At 42.1% G+C, this 25,838-nt stretch overlaps 1 protein-coding gene across 1 annotated transcript in view; it reads right to left on the bottom strand.

Annotated features, from left to right (window-relative positions):
• LOC145415838 (putative glutamate receptor) overlaps positions 1-25,838 on the bottom strand; it is a 79,583-nt gene that overhangs the window by 25,310 nt on the left and 28,435 nt on the right. Inside the window, exon 11 of the mRNA XM_080285020.1 lies at positions 19,565-19,683. Coding sequence (XP_080141146.1) covers positions 19,565-19,683 — 119 coding nt within the window. The remainder of the gene's footprint in view (positions 1-19,564; positions 19,684-25,838) is intronic.

Here is a 25,838-nt window from a genome sequence, read left to right on the forward strand (position 1 = left end):
TCTGTCCGGCCATTTATCCATCACACATGCATCCATCATCCATCATTCCATCCATCAACCCTTCATCAGTTAGTCATCCGTTCATTCATCCATCATTTCTACCATCACTCCATCCAATTTTCCATTTTTTTAAACCATTCATCCATCCATCCATCCATTCATAGATCATCTGTTCATCCCTCCGCCATTTCTACCATCCCTCCCTCCGTCCATTCGTTATTCATACAGTCATCCATCCATCCAGCTAGCCGTCTGTCATCAGCCCATCATGTCCACGATCCTCCATCCATTCGTCCACTATTACTTTTAACCATCCACTCATCCATCCACCAACAATCCATTCATCCAGCCATCAGCAAGCCATCCATCCTTCCGTTCATCCACTATTCATTTAACCATCCATCCATCCATCATCCATCCATCCATCATCCATCCATCCATCATCCATCCATCCATCCATCCATCCATCCATCCATCTATCATCCATCCATCCATCCATCCATTCATCAACCTCCCGTGCCCCTCGCCTACAGACTGACACGTCAATTATAGAGACCTGGGCTATCTCAGGTCAGGCCAGTGTAGGGGTACGGCCTATTATGTAAGGGCAACTGGGAGGAAGAGGAGAAGGAGAAGGAGGAGGAGGAAGAAGAAGAACAAGAAGAGGGGGAGGGGAGAAGGAGAAGAAGAAGAAGGTGTTGGTGATGATGATGAAGAACTGAATTATGGAGGAAAAAAGAGAACTGTGGAAGAGGAGGAGGAAGAGGAGACAGGGAAATGAGAGGAGGGGGAAGAGGAAGTAGAAGTATTGTGGGGCGGAGTGGGGGAGGTGAGGAGGAGGAGGAGGAGGAAAGGATGAAGAAAGATAATGAAGGGAAAATGTTATCACCAGCATTATCACCATCTTGCTTTGTCAAAGTCATTACCTCCACCAGTGTCACTGTTGTCATCATCATCATCAGCAGCAGCAGCATTAGCCTATCCTACATTGACCCTGTTTCGGAGAGTATGTAGGTCACACACACACACACACACACACACACACACACACACACACACACACACACACACACACACACACACACACACACACACACACACACACACACACACACACACACACACACAAGAAATATATATAAAAGCCTTCCCTGTGTTATGATCATACACAAATACAGTCAGTCATATAAACCCTTAGATGGCGTGTTTTTTATACATTATTCTTGCCGCCCCTAGACAACTTAATTCAGCTTCGGGGAGACTCGAACTGGAGGGTAGGTTAGATACAGCTTTTCTCTGACAGTATCACCACAAAATGATTCCCCGAAGCTGAATAAAACTGAAGGAAGCAAGAATAAACGACAATAATACATCACCTGATTCAAGAAATTAGCTCACTCAATCTTGCTTTCAGACGATTTTCTTCGACTTTGGACAGACCTAAAGTATCAGCAGAGTTAAAGAAGACTCTAATTAACTCCTCTAGTTCGAAAAATCTCTCCTAAGCTGAACAAAATCGTCCGGAGGTAGCAAGAGTAAACGATTATAATAAGTCGCCTGGCGCAAGGGGAAAAAGCGTCTGAAAATCGCGGTTCCATCTCACAGGCTATCCCATTCACGCGTGGTTTCATGTGGACACTTTGACGACGTGTATATTTAGTTTTACGGCGCTGCGTGAAGCGTTACGACCTCTTGAAAGGAGAGAGAGAGAGAGAGAGAGAGAGAGAGAGAGAGAGAGAGAGAGAGAGGTAAGATAAGTCTAATTTTGGCTTTTTATTTGTTATCATCATCATCCAGACCTCCTTTCCAATGCCCTAGCTTCTACCAGATCTACAAACACCATCCAGGAAGAGAGAAAGAGAAAGAGAGAGAGTAACGAATCCGGCCATTATAAAAAAAAGAATGACGAGCTTATTAATTACAGAAATTTATGAATGAAATAGACATACTAGCAGAGGATGGACAAACTGACAGGGGCTGGCTAAAAAAAAAAAAAAAAAAAAAATGATAGACTGACACAGAGACCGAATAACAAAGACTGATCGATTTAGAGACAGTAAAAAATAGAATGTCACTTTGAATAATCGCTACTTCAGTGGTCACTGCTCTGAACTGTCTGCTTGCATTCCTCCACCTCTTCGACGGGCGCGTAGCACCCGTCTAGCAGCAAACTCTCATCCCTTTTCTGTCCAACTCTCTAATGCAAGAGTTAACCGTTACTCCCAGTCCTTCATTTATGCAACAGGTCAACTCTGGAACTGTCTCCCTCTGTCTGTATTTCCTGCTTCCTGTGATCTGCTGTCTTTCAGACGCAGTGTAACCAGGCATCTCGAAATTATCGGATCTTGAATTTGGCGTTCTCTTGTATTTTGTTTTTCTTTTGGAAGGAACAATTATTGCGGGCTCGTGGCCTTTGGTTCCTTCTTCTTCGCATAAAAATAAAAAAAGACTGACACAGAAACACAACAAGAGATACAGAATGCTGCAAAGAATCATACGTAGACAGAGTGATACATAGAAAGAATGATCCAGACACAAAATGGCACGTTGAATGACAGAGTTAGCATGGAACAGACAGAATGACAATAAGAGAGACTGATTCAGAAGCAAATGATAGACTCAAACTAATAAAAAGAACGATACTTGTGCTCGTTTACCTCTGCTTAAAATTGCTAAAAGGATGGTCCACAATTGTACGATAATTTTTGATGCACGTACTGAAGCTGAAATGTATTAGGCATCTCTGTACTGCTGTTGACTGACCTCTGCAATGTGGAATGCAGGATAATCACTGGTAATAACTGTAGTCGTTCCATTAATAGCCAGCATTACTCAGGGTCCTGCCGTCCCCTTCCAGGTTCGACTTTTCAGCATACAACCCATAAGCAGAATGGCACATACAAGATCGGCTCCAGGTATGTGTAGTCTTTATAGGTTGCTTATAAGGGTAGCATTTCACGTGGGCATAATAACGAGAAGCACATTTCAGAATATGACAGAACAGCATAAAATTACTAAATGCAAGAGGTTGGGCAGAATTAGTAGTGCGAGGTAATTTTTAAGGTTATATAGCTTGGACAGATACATTGCAAGTGAGCGGTAAAAATGAACTAGAAAATATATCTCCGCATTGGGTGCTTACAGTAGGATGAAGTGTGTCTCAAGGGAATTCAGGCATATAGATGAGGGCCTGGGTTCAAGTAGGGATTGTTAAGGGGCAAGGAGTGTTGGCTTTGTATTTTCTTGCAGAGGGTCCTGTTCAACCTGGATCCGGCAATAGATTCAGGGAGTGGGAGTTTTGTAATGTGAGTCTGAGTATGATGAGGATGAGGGGGGGGGGAGGAGGAGGAGGAGGAGGTGGAGGAGGAGGGACAAATAAACAGTACAGCAACTTACATTATAGTTCCATGTAGGTAACCGCACTTCCTCTACTTGTTGTGGCGACAGATTGTGTCTTGGGTCTCTCGTTGCTATGAACGTATCCGGGTATTATGTGCAGGCTAACAGTAGACGATATTCTTCAGTCGAGTAGAATCCCAGCAGAATCAGGCGGTTTGCCACGGTCTTGTCTTACACATACTTAGATAATCTCTGTTCCTCGACATTTTCAGTTCGTGCGGTAGATTTCTCTTATTTTTTCTGTTTATTCTGGACTACTACGAGACTTTTTTTTATTCAGCCGGGATAGCACTTAAAGTTTATTCCTCTTTAGTACGGTTGCATCTCTTCTATATTTCTTCTAGTTGCTTTAAGGCGATTTTATTTGGTTCAAGAACAACTCACTGACTGAAAGGTATTAAGTAGTCTTCAATAACTTGTTCAGTACGACGACGTTTTTTATCATACCGGGAAGTACCTATAATAATGAAGACGTTAACCAGACTGTCACATCATCGTCATCATCATCATCATCATCATCATCATCATCATCACCTTCATGAGTATAATCTACAGTACCATCACCACCACCATCATCATCATCAATATATTCTCCAGTGTCATCATAATTGTCATTATATCTAACTTACCTGGCAGAAAGTTTTATCTATATTTCTGAAGCCAGATTTACGAACATATGTATAATCAGTGGTCTTCCCTAAAATGCCAGTAAAATATTTTACATGCAAGACGAGAAGCATGAGAAGGTTCAGCACTCTACTTTCCTTCACCTTGCAGAAACAAATTATACTTAGGACAGGAACTGATCGTAAGTTTGTTTGCCCTGGGATGGATTCACAAATTTATGCAGTAGTAGTTTAGTACTGTAGTACAGTAGTAAAGCAAGCCCAGTCTGTCTGGCCGAACAGACCCATCAACCATAGGCAAGCAGTTGCCCCGGCAGGGCTGTCCTATGCAGAAAACCAGTGTTCATTTGTGGCAGACGGCGCCTCGCTATAGCGAGGCACGGGGAAGAGTGTGGAAGTTTGGTTCCTGGATGGAAACCGCGTTTGCGTGTCTCCATCCAGTTAACAGCGGCACCGTACTAGGCTCCACAACCACTCGGTATTTGGTTATACGGTTACCATTCAGTGCTGAAATTTATTTCATGGTTACAGGAAACCTTTAGGCTTGTCACTCAGTGCAGAGTCACCTAATGACAGGATACATCGAGTGAGTGGATAGTAGGCGCCTCCACCTACCGCTGTCACAAACATTGTATGTATATGTAGGATTTCTGTTTTGCAGGAAGGACGAGGAAAGAAGTATAAAAATCAATCCTTGTTAACTGCCCTTCCTGTAGAAACAGATATGAGTTGCCACAGACCACCTGTCGTAAATATACCCTTGTCCACAAACAACGCATCTTAGTTCTCAGGTTTTGACGGGATGGCTCAGATGGCGTTACCTGTGCCGTCCCTACAACATTTTCTGCTTCCCATGGCGCTTTTCATGCTTTGTAATGTGTGTGTGTGTGTGTGTGTGTGTGTGTGATAATTTTACTTAGTTTGAGAGCCCCCCACCGTAGCGAAGGGATTATAATCAGTCTCCAATAACCCCTCCAACATATTTTATTCTGGGCAGGAGAAGCAAACACAGAGTCATGACAAACATATTGGCGATGTTAAATATATATCACCATTATGTTCGTCACGACTTTGTGTTTACTTATCCTGCTCAAGATCCGGGTGTCCAGGAACGAGCCAGTATGGAAAGGACATATTATTCTTCCTATCATCGGGCGATTTTGTCAGATTAGTAGTCCCCTCCCCTCCCACCCCAGCACCACTGCATTGCGAAGGGGTTAGAATGCACTGTTATGCCTCTTCCTTGGCGGTATGTTTCTTAATAAGACACGTTAATCCATTCAGTGTTTTCTGTGTGTGTGTGTGTGTGTGTGTGTGTGTGTGTGTGTGTGTGTGTGTGTGTGTGAGAGAGAGAGAGAGAGAGAGAGAGAGAGAGAGAGACGTACTGAAGAGATTATCGTGTGGTAAATACTTCGCAAAGAAACAGGTGATAGGAAAAGTCTTCAATCCGGCCGGCGATAATTATGCGTCTTAGGAGTGGCTTCTTGTCGTGGGAAGGCTTAAGCCAGTCTCCACTAATCCACTTACGATAATGGGACACAGGATGATGCTAATGATGATGATGATGATAATGATGATGATGATGAGTAGGAGGAGGAGGAGGAGGAGGAAGAATACAAAGGAAAACAAACAGCAACAGACCTTATGGTCCTTTGTTTCGAGGCTGTTTGTTACAGAGTAGACTATGACTACGAGATCTAATTCTATGTGCTGAAGAATAAGGTTAGTTAAGCAAGAAGGCTTCCCCTTCCTCCAAACCCTCAAGAAAAAAGTGAGAAGGACCATCATGCAGCATGGAAAAACTGACATGGAAATTTCATAGGAAAGACTGAAAAGGAAAAGTTACGTTCTATAATACTTTATCTATAAGCTACCAGTTTGAATAACGTGAAAGAGAACGGAATAAAGTTAAATGATATTCAAATAAATAAAGAATTATGGCATAGCAATATGTACGGGTACGTTGAGTTAACGGGGCGTCTGTAGACACAGCGTGGAAATTGCATAGCGCACAGTGTGGATGTTCAAGGGTGGTGCGGCACTCTTGCCTGACGCTTTTAAGGTAGGCAGCAGTCAATCAGGCCCCAGCTCCGTTCACTCCACTAAGACAAGAAACTTTCCTATGCGGGATAAGTACACAAGTTACCTCCTGAAGCAGTGGCCCCTGGTACATTAAAAAAAATCCCGATGGTGGTCACTTAACTAATGGGGACTCTCAGTGATCCACAGCCCATTACAGATCGAAAGTAAGAGTAGTGACTGTTAATTCAGGGCTGTCTGTGCAAATCGTAGTCTGTGCTTATACTACTGTATTTGCATTTAAAAAATAGGTAAATACCGGTATATAATGACGTGACGCGACGCCATGTATGGGTACGTTAAGTTTACGGGATGTCTTGTAGACAGGAGGAGAATGAATTTATACGTAGCTGGTAAAAGTAAGTTATTCGGACAGAGACAGAGTCAGCTGAGGATTCTCGTGCAAGTGCTTGTCTATTTTGTTTTTAAATGTCTTAATTAAGATACTGTTCACGGTATCTGAGGGTAATCTGTTCCAGATATTTATGACTCTGTTGAAGAAGTATTTTGCTTCGTGGAATTGGAAACACTTTCCCTTAATTTTTCAGCCATTACTCCTGGTTTGACTCGACCGGTCTATTTTAAAATATTTATTCATGTCAAAGTTGTCACATCCCTTCATGATTTTGAAAACTTCAATAAGGTTCCCTCTTAACCTGCGTTTTGCTAGGCTAAATAATATAAGTTCTTCAAGTCGCTCCTCTTATGGTTTGTGTCTCAGTCGTGGTTCTTCGCTGTATTTTTTCTGATTTTTCTATATCCTTTCAGTAGTACGGAGACCAGAATTGCACACAATACTCGGGATGGGCGCGCTAGCGAGTTGTACAAGGCAAGTATGACTTTTTCCGATTCAAACTCGAAAGTTCTTCCAATAAAGCCCACAACTTGTTTGCAGTTTTAACCGCCTCGGTGCACTGCTTACTCGGTTTTAGGTCATTTGATATTATCACACAAAGATCCTTTTCATTTTCTGTACTTGATAACTGGAGGAGGAGGGGAAAGAGAATGATCGTGATAATGATGACGGAAAGAGAGAGGGGAGGGAAAAGGGGGGGAGGGGAAAGCAACAAAACAACAATTAGGGAGGGACAGAGATAGAACAGGGAAATTTTGAAAGTGGCCTGGTTAGACTGGGCCTTCACAATCCACTGATGCCAAATACCTGTTTCTAGGCTGAATGAAAAAAAATCGTCTGGAGGGAGCAAGAATAAACTAAAAAAAAGTAAAATAGGCATCCTCGTATTAAATTTACATGATCCAGATAGACAAGTAAAATAAAAAAATGCAAAGAGGGTAAACTTGACCAAATCAGCAGGAGTATTGTCTTTAAAATAGCTGGTAGAGGCGGAAGTAAATCAGCAAATCATCATCATAGTGAAGGTGTGTAGTTTCCTTTTTTCCCCTTAGGTACAGAAGTCTGCGGTAGGCTGAGTAAAATCGTCCGGAGATAGAAGGAATTCGCCACAAAAAAGAGGGCGTCATTGTAGAGAAGAGAGAGTGTCTTTGTAATCCCCCACAGTGACAGGGCCGGTTTCCTAAGCTGAGTAAAATCGTCTGGAGTTTGTCAGAATAGAACGAAATAAATCGTGTCCTCACAAGCAAGGGACTAAAATAATTACCGTATTATTATTATTATTATTATTATTATTATTATTATTATTATTATTATTATTATTATCATCCCCCGCCCGAGTACAACAAATGGTTAACCCCTTCAGTACTAAGACCTTGTTTTACTCATGCCAGACGATTTTATTCAGCTTAAGAAAGAGTTCTTGTTGTGGGGAAATTAATGTGACTTTACTTAACCCCTCCTGTGTGAGTGATTTTTCCCAGGCCGAAATTAATCGTCTGGAGATAACATGGGTGACATTTGAGGACTGTCGTAGTGAAGGGATTGTGTAAGTTTATTGGTGATTGGATACACACACACACACACACACACACACACACACACTGCAGTGGTAACGTTCCCGCTTGCCAACTGGTGGACGGGAGTTCGCGCCTCGCTCAGGTTGCGAGAAGTTTCACTGACGAAGTGGGTGGTTACTGTCCCCCTTGAGCAAGGGGATGGGTGTGTGCGTGTGTGAAGGTCACAGCCTTGCCCTTAGATCGGACTATATGAGCTCTCAGCTCCCTTCCGGGAGGGTAAAAGCTGACGATCACGACCATCAAGTGATCCTGACCGACCCGGACACACACACACAAAAGATTACGGTCCCCCCACCCTCTCTCTCTCTCTCTCTCTCTCTCTGTCTCTCTCTCTCTCTCTCCACAAACAGAAATCACCGCAGTCCTAACCCCCTCAGTTTAACACTTCTTGGAACTGGCAGACGATTTCATTCAGCTTAAATACAACCTCCCGTAGTGAAGGGGTTGTCATACTCGTAACCCAAAGCACAGACGAACGCGAACTCGGTGGACTGCAGACTGAAGTTGCCCTCCTCCCGCAGTCCACCATCCTCCTTTTTAGGGATAAGGGGGGGGGGAGTTGAGGGACATTTGTGTAGTGGAGTTTCAAGGATTTAATAACCCCGCTCGGTATGTTGACGTTATGTATGCTTCGTTCCTCAGGTGATTTTATTCAGCTACAAGACACTTTTCGTATTATGGGGGGTTTTTCTTTCCTTACCTTTAACCCCTTCAGTACGAGAGGCCTTCCCAGGGCTTAAGAAAACCGTCTGGCAGCAGCAGGTATTAAGTGAGCAAATCATGTCATGTCACAACGAATTAATGATTTCTTTTTTTAAACCCCTGACTACGAGGGGTGTCCAGGCGCTGATTGAAATCGTCTGTTTGGAAGAATCGGATGCACAGGTAAATAATCTTTGTTACTAGAGGTGCATTGTGAGTATTCATTATTAAAAATTGAAAATCGTCTGGTGGTAGCGAGATTAAGTGAACAATACACGTCATCGTACTGGAGTTGTTAATAAGAGAAGAGTCTGCCCTTTCACTGGACAAGAAAAGAAAACGGAATTAGGACGCCTCATTTTCTTTGCTAATCAGACAGCAACAAAGGAGGGAAAAAATACCCCGGGGATAGTAGTTCCAGGTCTCTCTCTCTCTCTCTCTCTCTCTCTCTCTCTCATTACAACCACATGCGTGAAGCGTGAACGGGTATTGCACACGTGTCCGTGTGTGTGTGTGTGTGTGTGTGTGTGTGTGTGTGTGTGTGTGTGAAAACAAAATATCTCACTTTATCCGATTTTAAACAAACTTGATGGAAGGGTAAAGGGATAGTCAGTAGATTGACCTACTGTTCTCGGGAACAATGGGTCGAAGGTCAGGGTCAAACGTCGTGGTCAAAGTTAGACCTAGCAAGATCAACATCTGTGGTTTTTGTTTGATTTAGACGAAACTTGGCGGAAAGGTTAAAGGTAACGCAGGAACTATGGTGTTCGAATTTGAGAGCAGTCTGTGAGAGCCCAAGGTCACAGGGCAGGGAAAGGTCAAATTTTGACTCATGTATCGGTGTGTGAACAGTGTATGTGGGTGTGAACAGAGCTAAAACACCCTTGATCCAGTTTCGATCAAAGTTTGTGGAAGGGTTGAGGAGCAGGCAAGCAGCTGACCTACTTTTTTGTTACCAATAGGTCCAAGTTCGTGACGTGGCTATGTCAGTTTTACCAGCTTTATCCGACGTACACCAATGTTTGTGGGAATATTGAGGGTAAGGCAAGAAATAAAGGGATCCCATTTTGATAGCAATCTGTCAAAGGTCAAGGTCACAGCGAAAGATAAAAATTCAGAGTTACAGAACACCTCCAACACAAGTAGTTTTGATCTTGTGTGTGCCATACTTGGTGGATGTGTTAACGATCGGGCAAGAATGACGTACCGTACAGTATAATTTCCTCCTGAGAGCAGATGGTGAAAGTAGGTCACCGTCAAATGTTCAGCCTTAGACCTGTTGGTGTTGACCCCTCTTATGTCCTGTCAGTTTTCTCACCCGCCAGTGTTGACAGTCTCTCTCTCTCTCTCTCTCTCTCTCTCTCTCTCTCTCTCTCTCTCTCTCTCTCATTTCGCGTCAAGTTTTGTCACCCACCAGCGCGTCTCTCTCTCTCTCTCTCTCTCTCTCTCTCTCTCATTGCGTGTCAGTTTTCTCACCAACGCATGTTGACTCTCTCTCTCTCTCTCTCTCATGCGTGTCAGTTTTCTCACACCAACGTATGTTGACTCTCTCTCTCTCTCTCTCTCTCTCATTTCGCGTCAAGTTTTCTCACCCGCCAGCGCATGTTGACTCTCTCTCTCTCTCTCTCTCTCTCTCTCTCATTTCGCGTCAAGTTTTCTCACCCGCCAGCGCATGTTGACTCTCTCTTTCTCTCTCTCTCTCTCTCTCTCTCATTGCGTGTCAGTTTTCTCACACCAACGCATGTTGATATTTCTCTCTCTCTCTCTCTCTCTCTCTCTCTCTCTCTCTCTCTCTCTCTCATTGCGTGTCAGTTTTCTCACCAACGCATGTTGACTCTCTCTCTCTCTCTCTCTCTCTCTCTCTCTCTCTCTCTCTCTCTCTCTCATTTCGCGTCAAGTTTTCTCACCCGCCAGCGCTTGTTGACTCTCTCTCTCTCTCTCCATTAATCCTACGTAAATCACCTGTTGATAGCAAGAATTAAATAATAAATCCATCATCATTCCATTCAACGTGACAATTTCGTTTTTACTCTGCCTTGTTTTCATTTTATTAAGCGTGATGGTTTTGTATTATTTGGTGTAACTTTATTAATATATATTCAGCGACTATTTCATTTTATTAAGCCTTTTTTTTTTTTCCTGCGTTACTTTTTTCCCTGCATGTTTTCGCCTCCGTAATTTTTTTTTTTTTTTTTTTTTTTTCTGCGCCTGTTAGCAAGGTTATTGAAAAACTATTGGGTGGATTTAGACTCAAACTTGGTAGTGGTGGAGATCAATCACAGTAGTAAGTGATTTTGTTTCTCCCCAAAAGGGCATAGGTTATTTGGTCAAGGGTATGGTGTCTTCCAACAGTTTTGGTCCGATTTAGACTGAACTTGATGGAAGGGTTGAAGGTCAGGAATAAATGAAGTTATGCGGCTTTAAGAATACATCGGTCGAAATAAAGATCACAGTGTAAGGTCAAATATTCGGTCCTTTAACCCTCATCAAATTGATTAGATCATTGCCAGACTTTGATGAAACTTCAATTTTCAATTCAGCCAAGGATGAAGTGATTCTGTTTAGAGAACAAGTCAAAGGTCAAAAGCACTGCAAGGTCAAGTTAAACCATCTGATTCAATTTATTCAAGCTCGCTAGGACAGTTGAATGTCAGGTGAAGATAAGTAATGTGAAAATAGTCAATCGAAGATCAGGGTCACAGAGCAAAATTTCTACTTTGGAATAATTGTGGACAGCAAGTGGTCCACTTTCTGAGTGCTCATTGTTTCATTTTATTTTATGCAACTGCTCAGTTTTCTACGGTCTGTATAATGAGGTATTATCTTAGTCATACCTCTGACATAAATTGTATAAGTTGGAATATTACATTTTCAGATGTTTTCAAAGTCTGTTATCAACCTTAGTGGTACTGATAATCAGTAATCAAATTAGATGTAACATCATTTTATTTGATTCTTCACACTATGGCTAATTCAGAAGTGTTATTGTTAACATAATATAAAATCATCCTCATCATCACCATCATTATCTTTCTGATCCTTTTTCCCACTAAAGTTGGTAACATCCAAAAAAAAAAAAACATACTGTTGGCAACGCTGTGCTGCTGCAACCCCCATCTAACCAAGCACATACTCCCCCACCTCCCTGCATACCTGACCAAGTGCAAAACGGCCCTCACCTGCCCCTATCTCTTCTTTTAAAGGTGGGTGTAAGGAGAACGCCTTGAGGACACAATCTGGGCCCTTCAGATTCTTTGCAAAGGTTGCATTGAAATCTCTGGCAATTTATTTGTTTTTCTTACTTTTTCATTATTAAAAAATAACTACTTAAGACACAGCATTTTACCTGTCAAAAGGCACCAGTTCACTTGAAGACACATAACTGTGTGACATTTAATGACTCTGTCATGAATACTTGCTGAGTTCTGGCCCGGAAACGAAATCTCTACGCTTGACCAGCCACCCTGCCGCCCAACTCTGTGAACGGACACCTAGTGATCCCAGTTCTAACAACACCCTCCTCTGACTCTGTCAGGTCGAGTGTAATTAGGACATAAAAAATATAAAAGCGAGAGAACTTAGAACAGTGAAACGGGCCTTGCAATCATCCATCCATCCACCCATTCATCAGATAATCCAGTGTTGCTCTATGAGGAGCGTTGGAGCCCAGGGCTTGGCAAGTTGGTCCTGACATTTAAGATGAGTGACGAGTCTCACTGATCCCTTAATGTCATTACGTGAACAGTAAACCCCAACCACTTGGATGATATCTTGCACAGGCGCAATCCAATTGGAGCGCCTTAATTGCCCACTAAACCACCAGGTGCCATAATTTGGTTATATGATTACCACCGAGCGTAGTAAATGGTTTCCTTGTGTTCAGGAAACCATTTGGCTTGTCACTCAGTGTAGAGTCGCCCGCAGACAGAAGGAAGGGGAAAAATGAAGGAAAGAAAGAGCGAAAAGGAAGAATGGAAAGAAGGAAGAGAGGAAAGGATAGGCACCCGAAAGCAGCACTAAATCGAGTGAGTGGATGGTGAGCGTCCCCACCAGCCTCATTCCATACATATAAATAATCACATATCAGATTATAAACACAAAGCCAAGATTTGTGAGCAAATGCATGACATTCCCTAAACATTGCTTCTGGTATAGCATGACCCTATGGGCTAAACACAAGAAACGTTTTCTCTCATCCATGCATAACAACCTAGATCGGGACCTTTGAAGAAATATTCCCACTTTATGTAAACACGTTTGCAGCCGAATGGAACGCGTGTCTTAATTAGGATGCTTGTTTTAGCAACAGATGATTCCACACTCATCTTTTGGTGGTACCATGTACATCTTTTTACAGACTGGGGGGCTTTTATATTATTTTGAAGTTCTGTATCGAAATTCTGAGAAAAGTGTCTCGAGATACCAGGCCCGAGTACATACATAGTGAGTTTCAGGTTAGTCAGTCCAGAAATAAAAGTTGTGACTCCTGAGGACGTAGTAAGGAGCGTTGGTCCGAAGGATAGGGACACCATTCCCAGCACCAAAAAGAAAAACAGCATCCTTTGGATAATTGTAATAAGTATTAACCAAACGGGTTGGACCTTGGTCACCAGTTCCATTATTCAATCTCAAGGATGTGAAATATAAAAAATGTGTAATAAAACAAATAAATAATCTACTTATCATCATTTCAGGAACCTAGGAACCCGGGACTATGCCACTAAGGCCCTGTTCATACGAGGCGTTTTCAGGAAACGTGCGTTTGAAAATGCCTCGTGTAAACAGGGCCTTAGTCCTGATATTTAAGGCGATAATGATCAGTACCTTCTCCCAGGGTAGTGTTGTGTGAACATAAACCATAACCACTCCTCAAATGTCTCCCCTGATGAGCCACACCCGGTTGGAGTGTATTAACTCACGAGACCATCAAGAGTCACATATATTTAACGAGAGAGAGAGAGAGAGAGAGAGAGAGAGAGAGAGAGAGAGAGAGAGAGCGCTCAGCCAGGAGGAGGACGTCTCACCCGAACTTTGACCTTGGCCCCCGACCTTGACCTTTGATCAATCTGCACCAAAATCAAGTCACTTCCGTCCATTCTCGCACAAGAGGTAGGAACCATATTTAATCCAGATCAAATAAAATATTCCTGAGATATATTACACACCCATCACTTTTACCTTGAGCCATGACCTTAAACTTTGATAGATTTGCACCAGAATCACTTTTTTTTTTTTTTTAATAAGAACTATACACAGTGTATATGCCAATTTTGAACCAAATCGGGCATGGTACTCGTGAAATAATTTGTTAATATATGTTTCTTTCAACCAAATTGACCACAAAAGCAATGCCTTCAGCGTCGCAGATGATATAATACAATATTATATACCGGTAACTTTATTTATAAGAGTGTAAGAGGGATCTAGGAATCAGAGTTAGCAAAGATCTTAAATCTAGATAATACTCTATTAATGCACAAAATATAGCAAATACGGTCCTAGTCTTGTAGCAGTGTAACAGGATGTGCAAAATAATGCTATACCTTTATCTTGCTGTAGTATGGACACACTTGGTTTATGTGGTGGAGTTTTGTTAATCCGTACTATAAAGCTGACAGAGATTTTTGGTAATATGCCAAAAATGACAAAAATTTTACGTAACATAACGAATCTTTCTTAAGTGACCGAGAGAAATTAGTTTGCACGTAATAAAATTCCGTAGAGAAAGGGGTTTTCGGGTGAACTGATGGTTTCAAACAAGAAAAATTCCGCTTCATAAGATAGGAAGAAGTTGGTTTAAGAATTGTGTAGAGTATGAGTGGAATAAGTAACCTAGTTACGTAGATGATATTCTTTTGGTTGAGTTTCAGTAACAAGATAGATAGGTCTGTGACTGGAAAGGGTTGGGTATGATTCTCGCCTCATGTCACTAAAACACACACGACAGAATAATTATTACTATTAATTGTTTCCTGGTTCTTATGCTCTAATATACTATCTTCTTTGCTTTTTCCTATAAAACTCTCATGGCAGTTTTTCTATGTAGCACTATGTCCCCGCTCACTTTTTCCTACCAGTTTGTGCTGGAGAGCTTAGAGCCTTCTTTTGTCGTCCTCATCTTTTTCAATCTTTGACGGAAGCTGCCTAAAATGGATCATCCAGCTTACTGGAGTATCCTCTCTTCTTATGTTCCTATGTGCACAGGTGCGGAACTACAGACGCAGAATGGAATTACTGTCCCTGTTTCCCACAGCTGAGGGTTTTGAAGACTTGAAGGATGAGTGAGTGTAAGTGTGGCAAATTTTTCAGAAGGCACTCTTGCGATAATAGTCCTCGTACTTTTGAGCTTTCTTCCTGTTTCTCGAGTTATAGTTATGAAAAAAGATATATATGATAATGACAAGTGTGATGATGATAATAATAATGATGATGATGATGATTTTCCGCGGTCACCACCTTCACAACATCACCACAGCTCTGGGATCCAGCAAGAACTTAAAAGCAGACACGGGAGCGCGCGCACACACGCACACAGCACCTCCACTCAGATCAATGGCTGCCGACACACTGACACTCTTCCCACCTCTCCCTCTACTGGCGGCCTCACACGCACACGCACCCACGCGCACGCAAACACACACACACACACACACACACACACACATACACACACACACACACACACACACACACACACACACACACACACACACATATAGAGTATACTCCTCCCCCTTCCCCTTCACCCTCACACGTCCCCAACGAGGACAAGGTTCAGTTATATGTATTTACACTTTCACTCCAGGACCATTATTCCAGCACCCGCCCAAGTGTTTTCTTTCAGCCGAAGATGAGTCATAGGAATCTGAGAATATATTAATAGTGGTTCCAGTAATCCCCTCATGGTCGGAACAACTCTAATATATTATTCCAGGGAACCCAACGCGAGTATATTCAGGTGAGAGTGAATCATTGGAACATAAGAGTGTCAATGCGCAGTCACTTCGAAAATTATATTTAATCAAGGACCTTGATCATTGAAAACCTTGATTCAAGGTTTTCGATGATTTGACAATGAGCGTTGTGTTGTCGGATTTTTTTTTTTTTCTTTTTTAAGTATTGAATTCAGTTCCGAATGGATAGCGAATTTTTTTTTTACAGTGTGTAAAACTCCATCTTTGTGTTGTATTAATACAATTAGCAGGCGTACACATACATGACCTGTTAGTAAAGAAATTTTGAATTGTTTTTTACACAGTTTTAAATTGGAAGAACAGAAAATAGTTTCCTGGAGGAAGTGTACCATCACGGGGAAAATATTATTATTACTCCCCCGCCACTGTTGTGTCCTGTTTTCTGTATTTACTTCTCATTCCTCCCAGAATACCAGAGAGTATCCTTCTTGCTCATACTTGTTGTCGTGTGCTTAATATTGCCATCACGCGAGACTGTTGCAAGTAACACAGCGCCACAGCCGGCGGAGGAATGTCGCTAAACTTTTATTGATGATAGTTTTTGTTGTTGTTTAGTCCAGGCTCACCTGAAACTTGAACCCGGTGTAGTGCAGGCTTAAGCTGTCTGTTCCGTGCAATCCACCATCCTCCTTTTGGGAGATAGAGATGTAGTTGAGGGACGTTTGTATAACCAGCCAGTGGAGCCTCTTGGTTATATCTGTCCCACCACATGAAGGCGTCCCTCTCCAGCACTAATGGTGATAGTGCGAATAGCCTACATGAACTTGGACTCAAGGTTTCAGATTCTGTGGACGACTTTTTGTTCTTGGACTTTGACTCGGGCTTTAAGTACTCGAAAATAAATATCTAGTGTAAACAAGTAGCCCCAAGTTTAATCCCTTCACCCCGAGGACGTCTTTTATTTTATTTTTTTCTTTTGCTGTTACCAGACAATGATATTCCGCTTAGCAAAACATTTTCGTAGTGAAGGGGTAATGAAGGCGATGTCTAACACCATCATTTCGAAAATTCTTTCCTGGAGTGAAGTTTAGTGTCTTGAGATTGCAAGAATAAAATGAACGAGCACAAAAGGACAAAACAGACGCGGAAGCTTCAGGACCCTAATATGGGGCTTCGCTAAGGTCTCCAAAATTTACAGACGTGAAAATTGGATCTCCTTGACCCAAATATGTGGCTCCACTAGAGTCTGTAGGAGTGAATCATCTGGTTTCCGGAAAACATTATTGAGCGACATACGGGCAGGGCCACTCCTAGAGATATTTCCACATACTGTCGTCATCCTACTGAAGGGTTAAGTACAGACATGAGCAAAAGTTCGCCAACACTCTGCCGGCTGTGGCAATGGAAGGTGTTCGTGTACATGAACTGTTTTTATTTGAAAGTAATAAGAAACACACACAGCGGGGTATGAGAAGGAAGGATACTGTCTGCCGTGTGGTGAGGAACTGGTAAAAGGGGAGGCAGGACACAATGCTGTCAGAGGACTGTCGCCGAACTTTTGCTCGTGGCTGTATATTTATATTTCTAAGCGGAATATGTTGCGTGTGGTGACTCGTGGGTGAAACAGTCGCCCACTGAGGTCAGGGTGAAGCTTTTTTTTTTTTTTTTAATGTTCGATTCTGGGCGTACAGTAGACTTGACAGGCCGTTTCCTGAGGCCCAGTAATCGTCCTGCGTACCACATACCATCACGTCACCAGTTTACCGCACATGTTCACGGTTCTTACTGAATACTGGAAAGAGAAGATTAGAGGAATGTATTCTGACTGCGTCCAACGGTGAAGTCATAATATGAAAGGTTGGGTTCGTCGGTAGAGTGCCACACGGTAGAATTCAGAGGTGAAAAAGTTTCAGTCACTTTTACTTGCGCAAGAAGGACACTTAGCAAGATTGATGGCGTCAGCACACTCAGATTATTACTAGAATATCCTCTTAGCCATGGTACACTCAGGGACAAAAGTTTGCCAACTGTTCCGTTGAGCCTATTTTGTACTTAAGACATGTCCGACACTTTCCTCCCTAACTTATCAAAGAGAGTCACCTATAGGTAGAGACACTTAACAGACTTTCTCAGCTGAAGGAATATTCAACAGCAAATGAAAAAGAGAAATAGAGAAACTGAAATACTGAGAGCTTTTGTCCCTGACAGTACACGTCAGTACACGTACAGATTGCTGGACTGACTCTGTTACGTGTGGTGGGTGGTGCGGAAGAACGGTAAAGGATCGTGGGACTGGAAAAAATGGATAAAAGCATTGTTGACCACACCCAGTATTGAGGTGAGGCGATAGAGGGAAAGGTAGGGATGTTTGTTACAGTTCCCTATGGTGGACTCCGAGCTGAACAAAAGGGATCACCACAAAGTACAACACCCACACCCACCACTTGGTCTAAAGATCAAACATCCGACTTTGTCCTGTGACCTTGGCCTTGGAGCTGTTATTCTCAGAATCGATGACTTCATTCTAACCTGACCCATAACCCTTCTATCATGTTTGGTTCAAACTAGAACAGAATTGTTTGAATTGACCTTGCACTGTGACCTTGACTTTTCACCTTTTTCCTGAGACCGTAACCTCTCAGTGCGTGTTCTCAGAAATCGACGCTTTTATTCATTCCTTACCCCCGAATTCTTCCAAAAAGTTGGTCCAAATTGGCTAACAACATTTTTAGTTAACTCTGCCATGCAGCCATGACCTCTGACCTATTGTTCTCAACCATCAGCTCAAGACTGTTTTAGTTATTTTGTTCACAGAGACACATGGGTCGAACTTCAATCTTCTTCTGTGACCTTGACCTTTGATTGTTCCCGAAATCGAAACCCTTCGTCCTTGTCTTACCCTCACCCTTCCACCAGGTTTAGTCGAAATCAGATAAAAACTGCTTAAGCTGACCATGCTAGGATAAAATTTCACCTAGCCTTGTGAGCCTGATCTTTGACGTAGTATTCTCGAAAACAGTACGTCAACGCCATGGCTTTCCCTAGATCCTTCCAACACATTTGGTTAAAATCGGACAAAAACTTTCTGAGATATTTAGTACACACACACACACACACACACACACACACACACACACACACACACACACATAGAGACAGAGAAGGAGAGAAAGAGAGAGGAGGGAGGAAATGACGCGCGCATGCGCATCGTACAAAACCTAACATAAGCTTTCGCTTCGCGAGCGAGGATATAAAATGATTCAGTCACTATTACTTTCGGGAAAAAAAAAAAATCCACTTAAAATTATAACCGGAAACTTGTGTCAACCGACTAATGCGTCTTGTTTTAGAGTGACTGACAGCGAAAGGTGATTGTTTTCCATAATGACCTTTGTGTAGCCGATAAATTTAAACCTTGAGCCTTTTTTTTTTAGCAAGATCAGTGAAGAAGCCACAGGTGTACCAGTATGGCCAGAGTATCCTTAGAGCCATGATTCTCTCTCTCACTCTCTCTCTCTCTCTCTCTCTCTCTCTCTCTCGAACTTGGGGAGAATTTTCGAAGAGGAGGAGTTTCCCATAGCCTTCATTAACCCCTTCACCAAAACAGGTCGGTCCAAAGTAAAGTAAAATTTCTAATGGTACAAGAATAAAGTATATAATGCGTCATGGGAGTAAAGGATCAGTGTTGGCCTGAATACAACACTCAAGACAAGCACAGCAATACGATGACGTCTTTATTTGCATTTTACTGTCCCAAAGGGTACTTGAGCGGGGCTCCTTTACGTGGCGGCACCGACATAGCCAGGTGTCTCCAATGTCCGGTTATACGAACTTCCCTTAGCTTCCTCTCTATCCCCGAGAAGAAGGATAGTGGGCTGCCTAAGAATTGTATTTTTTGTATGCATATGAAACTTCGGGCGGCTGCTGCTGCTGCTGCTGTAATTGCCGTCGCTTCTGCTGCTGCTGCTTTAATTTTCTGCTGGACCAATGCCCTGACCGACATTGCATCTCGTGCACGGCGTCAGGATGCTCTAGCACGTAAGGTTACCAAAGAGACACGACTCAGCCAATCAGTGGAAGACAGTGAAGTCTCGGAACAAGCGAAGCTTTGGAAAAATGAAATAAAAAAATATTTAAGCGTGCCGGGGTTGAAGAAAGCTTCGGATGGAGGATTCAGGGCAGCAAATGGGTTCGTTGAGGTTTTTATTAGTCGTGTCGGCCAGAACGTGAGCACTGAGAGTATATTAGATAATAGGCTATTAAAATGAACTTTGAAGATATTAATGAACTAGATAAGGCTTTTAAGCCACACTTAATCTTAATGATAGGGACAAGCTCTAATCCAGATCTGTGGCCAGATGATATAATCGTAAACCAGAAAGCGCTCAGAGCGCATACCTCCGCCAATGCCATTGCCATTAAAAAGGATCCGGATCCGTGGATATAGGATCTGGATCCGGATCCGCCCCAGAATTTTACCAAATCTTTCTTGGTCCATGGCCCACCTTCCCACAAATTTTCGTTGAAATTACTTGAGAACTTTTGAAGATACTGTGCGGGATACTCCGGATCCGGATCCGGATCCGGCCCAAAATTTAATAGTTTGTTCCTTGGCCCATGGCCCACCGTTCCACAAAATATCATCAAAATCTGTTTATAACTTTTTTAGTAATCCTGCTAACAGACGAACAAACAAACAAACAAACTCGGGGTAAAACAACGTACTAGACGGAGGTAGCCTAATAAATTTTATAACAGGATAAGAGAACCAGTGGGCAGAAATAAGTGTCACATTAGGATTAGGTTAAATTTGATTTGTGTGTGTGTGTGTGTGTGTGTGTGTGTGTGTGTGTGTGTGTGTGTGTGTGTGTGTGTTTTATACCCCACTTTAATAATTTTCAGTTCTTATGATCGTATCTTATTCTTGTACTTCAAACATTCTTTGAGTTAGTATTCGTGGAGTAGTAATTGTACGATATATTTAGAGATTTACTTTATTATTAGAGGCTTCCTGTTATAATGAAGTCTTTTGTTAATTATTTTTTAAGTACTTAGTTTCTGTATTCTAATTTGTAATTAACGTAAATTTTAATGTATGTGTAATATCACTGTACTGTACATTGCGAAATAAAAGTAATTGAACTGAAATGAACCGCCACCGCCGCCTCCACTGCCACTACTACTACTACTGCTACTATTATTATTACTACTACTATTATTACTAGTACTACTACTACTACTACTACTACTCCCTCAGAGAGTTATATTAAACTTGGGTGAGAATTCAGACTGGTGGGCTTAGTATAGCCCTTCATTCTCTTTTATTACGGTCTGCGAGAAGGAAGCTATCCTGACCTGACCATAATTGCCTGGTGGTAGCAAGATTAAGATATCAGTCTTGCTCTCACGACGTTTGATTATATAAAGCGGTCCTCAGGTCCTTTCTTGTTCCCCGAAAGGCGGATGGTGGACTGCAGGAAAAGGGCAGCTTCAGCCAGCAGTCCACTTGATTTCCGTCCCAATGAACACGAGGCCACAATAAAAGCTACAAAGTTTAAACTAATAATTACTTCCCCCAACCTTAAGGAATTTCATTGACTGCTAATTGATCTGGTCGAAACGAGATTGGAATATAAAAGACGTCCTCGGGCTTAAGGTGTTAATCCAGGAACTACTAGGATTTCTCTCTTTTGAACATAATTGTCTGGTAGTTAGACAGAACACAGCACTCTGTGAAGGAGGTTGTTGCACCATTCTAACAGGGCAGTGCTGCAGAAGTGGATGGAAGGCTGGTGATAGGGAGAGCCTGGGATCCCGTTTCATAAGCCTTTAAGTCCCAAATCCTCGCCCTCATTCAATGGTGACCATTTTCGGTGTTTCAGTAATACTGACAGTAGCTCTTTCATGTCTGTTTAGGCCGTGCTTTGTCCATTTTAGATGATTTCAGCCATGTTCAGACCCAGTCTGGTCAGTCTGGGTCTATCCCAGCCAGTTAAGTCCAATCAGGCCAATGTTGGTTCATTAGGATTAGTTCAGGGCCACTAAATTAGGTCAGGCCTTTCACATTCATTCCGGCCCAGTGAGGTCGATATTGGGTAACTCAGTGACATTCTGGTACAAATTGATCCAGTCAGATTCATTAACCTCTTCAAAACGTTGACATTATTTTTTTAACTTGATTCTTCTTACCTACAAATTATCTTACCCAGTTCAGGGATAGAAATCAGATTGTAAAGGGGTTAACCGAGACTGTAAACCCCGACACTTCGTCCATATGCAGCTTATTGCTCAGTGGCAGAAAAAGGCAGTGCTACGACTCTACATCAGTTCCGTAACACATCTTGATCAGCACAGTATTCTAGTATTAATCTACTATTAAAACTCTGCATTGAAGATGGAGAGATGGCTATTTCAGGCCAAGTCAGAGTGAAAAGAGTAGAGTAATTTCTCCGAAGGTTTCAGAATCGTCTAGAAGTAGCAGAAATAGAAAGAGGTCATCGGATTGAAGAGGTTAATGGCAATTCATATCCATTCAGGGTCTTCAAATCCATTTCTACTCAGTCAGATCATACCAAGCCAACTTAAGGCATTGTGAGTTCCATTCAGTTCCCTCACATCTCGTCGGGCACAGTCGAGTTAGTAAAGGGATATTCACGTCTGGTTAACGCCAAAAAGATCTAGTTCAATCTGTTCAGGGTCTTCATATCCAGATAGGTCAAGCCATAATCCTTCAGAACCATTTGAGTCATTTCAGGTATAGTTAATTCAGTCAGACAGTATCAAGGCCATTCATATCCATTCAGATCAGTTGGCATCCATTCTTGTTCTGTCTACACTACATCAGCGCCATGTTCACGCTCTGACATAATTTCAGCCCAATTTCTGTCAGTGTAAGTCCCATCAGGCCAATCCACGTCCATCGTATCTATTCAGGTCAGTATTTATCGATTAGGTTATGCCCACGAAGGTGATTGCCAAAAGTCAGCCCTAGTGATGCAGTTTGTTTGCTTGCTTGCTTGCTTGTTTGTTTGTTTGTTTGTTTTTAGAGAGTCGATTCAGGTCTTTCAGCACTGAGTAGGATGGGTGAAGTTGAGTCGGCGGAATGGCCTTGGATGGTAATGAATGGTGGGGTATGACGAGATAAGTATATCCTCTGAATATGTGTGTTGCGAGTCGGCTGGCAGTCATAACATTTTTTTTTTTTTTAATGATAGTCATGACGTCAGAGCTAAAATGTTTGAGGCGGGTAAAGAAGAGTGGGCAGGACGGACTGGAACGGTGGTGGGTGGTGGGTGGTGGGGCATCCCTGGGAAGGTAATAAGTAGTCGGGGAAGGAGTAACTTAAAGATCAGGGAGCAGTATTATGAGTGAGGTGGACAGGAAGGAGTGGGTTGGATGATGGTTGTTGTATGAATGAAGGCATTAACGATGGTCGGATGGAACTTATATGTGTCACTTAAGGGTTCGATGTGGTGAGGAAGAGAGATGGAGGGATAATAAAAGGATGCGATGGATGGAGAGGACTGGGGGGTTGTGGTCGATAGTGCAGGGCAAGAGTAATACAGTACACTCTGTAAAGATGTGCGGTATGAGCGTGACGATGATTAAACCTCATCAGTGGAGTGACGTCTTTTAAACTTAATGCCACCAAACTGATTAGATTTACGAGAGAGATTTTGAAGTGAGGGGATAAGATACAGCTTTGATTAAACCGTTCACAATAAAAAGTCTCCTCCAAAACTGGAAGAATTCATCACTTTGTAACAGGAGTAAATAAAGAAAAGGGGAAAAAAAAAAAACACGTAATCATGTGGAGGAGACTAATTCAAAGATATTCCATGCGCAAAAGCAGGAAAGAAGACAAGAAAGTAAGAACGTGACGCTCTCATGCCTGGTGTCTCGGGGGACAGGTAACAAATGGTCGATACCCAGCAAACAAAAACATTACTTTAGCTGACACAGGGCCGTATTCTCGCCAGCTAAGGAAGCTCCCAAGGCCCTCTTTCTTACTTATATATTTTGCATACTACACTATACCACACTTCGGTTTATTTATGTCTTTCCAACACCAACATAGATTACCTAAATAACCTACAAGAAAATCCCGAATTACCCTAAGCTGCAGTAAACGGATAAGGAATACGTGGTACAAAGCCTGCTACTCCCACGAGAATATGAACAAAGACATACATTAGATAGTGCGTGAAGGATCCACTTTAAGAATGACGGCGGATAATGTGGTATGATTTATGGAGGTAATGTATTCTGGTGCGGTCGGAACAAAAGCTCGCCTAATATCTTGTCTGTTCTGCTCCTCACTCCGCTTTATGGGCTAATATTCCAGAGCTGAGAAGAATTGGGTATGTGTCACTGCCCATACATTATTCTCCTTGATATCATGCATTAGGGGGGGAAGTGACATATGAAGTCATTATAGTGTACAGTAGACGCAGAAGAATAGTTGTTGAAATTTTGTACCAGGCTGTACTAGTGGAGATTACTGTTGCAAAATTACGATGAGGAAGATTAAATTCTCTCTCTCTCTCTCTCTCTCTCTCTCTCTCTCATATAAACTATATATATATATATATATATATATATATATATATATATATATATAGATTAGATTGATAGATAGATATCTTATATAATCATCATCATCAGCCATTGAAAGTCCACTGCTGAACAGTGGCCTCCCCCAACCATCTCCACGAATTCCTTGACTGAGCCAGTATCTGCCACGTTTTGCCTGCAAACTTCTCTATCTCATCTCTCCACTTCTTGTCTGGCCTTTTTCTGCAACGCTTCCAGTCTCTTGGGATCCAGTCAGTCAGCCTCTTGCTGCATCGGTTATCCTTTATTCTTGCTACATGACGTGCCCACTCCATTTCCGTTCTTTTATAACTTCTGTAATGTCTTTGACTTTAGTCTACTCTCTCACCCAAATTGATCTTTTCCTGTCTCTTAAAGGAGTTCCCAACATTGGCCTTTCCATTGCACTTTGCGTTCGAATTAATTGATTTTTCATTGATTTTGTCAGTTTCCAGGTTTCACAACCGTACATCATAGCAGGAATTCTACATTCGTTATATACTTTTCGTTTCATACATATTGGGAAGCAAATTTCCATGATGTCTCTGTGTTTACCGAAAGCTTTCCATCCAATCGTAAAGCGTCATTTTATTTCGTTATCATGGTCCTTCGTTAGTTTTAGTTTTTTCCCCAAGTAATTGTCCTCCTCGACTTCTTTAAATTTTTTTTCGCCTATTCTGATAAAGCTCTTTGGTGTATTTGGATTAAACATTACTTAAGTTTTACTCCGGTTCAACTTTAGCCCTACTTTGACTTTCTCGGCCTTTCTTTAGCAGTAAAGAGGATTGCATTATGTATCTATTTTTCGTTTTTTCTACTGTAATTGTAGAGCTCTGTACCTTGAGGGAGACTCTGTAAGTATGCTAAAATCTTGGAATAAATATTGTATAGCTAAGCAGTACTGTTTGCCTGTATTTGAGGAAGGTGAGCTCTGGGATGTACAGTACACTGCTAAGTTGGGAGGGACGGTTCACCTCATTATATATATATATATATATATATATATATATATATATATATATATATATATATATATATAATAGAAAGGGTGTGTGTGTGTGTACAGAAGCGAGGAAATAGTCTTCTCTCTTCACAGTTCTCTTGTAGGGGCGCATCTGGTATATGCACCGCAGTTCTGGTCGCCGACCCTGAAAAAGGAAATTGCGAGGCTTGAGAGAGTCCAGACATGGGCTGCTATGCTGAATTCAGCAGACACATGGGATACCATGGAAGGATGTAGGCACTGATTCTCTTTTGTTAGAGACTTTGCGTTTGTCCGGACAGCTAACTGAGATTTTCAAAATCCTTTGTGGATTGTAAGACACTGATTATCAGCACATATTTAGTTTAAACAGCAACTCGACGAGGAATCATGAGTGGGAGGTTGACGAATCATTACCACCATGATACATCAGGCAGTCTCTTCACATATAAGGACTGCACACAAGTAATATCAGTGCAGAGGCATCACATGAACCCGATGCCATGAAGACACTCACAGGCATTACTCTGGGGCAACAGAAAGAATCCCAGAAAAATGTTTCCAAACAGTTCGTAAGAACAGCCATAAACAGTGCTAGCCCAGGCTGGGCCC

Source organism: Coenobita brevimanus, chromosome 13, assembly GCF_032717465.1.
Source record: "Coenobita brevimanus isolate Jiangsu-jjx chromosome 13, ASM3271746v2, whole genome shotgun sequence".
In the NCBI taxonomy this organism is placed as follows: domain Eukaryota; kingdom Metazoa; phylum Arthropoda; class Malacostraca; order Decapoda; family Coenobitidae; genus Coenobita; species Coenobita brevimanus.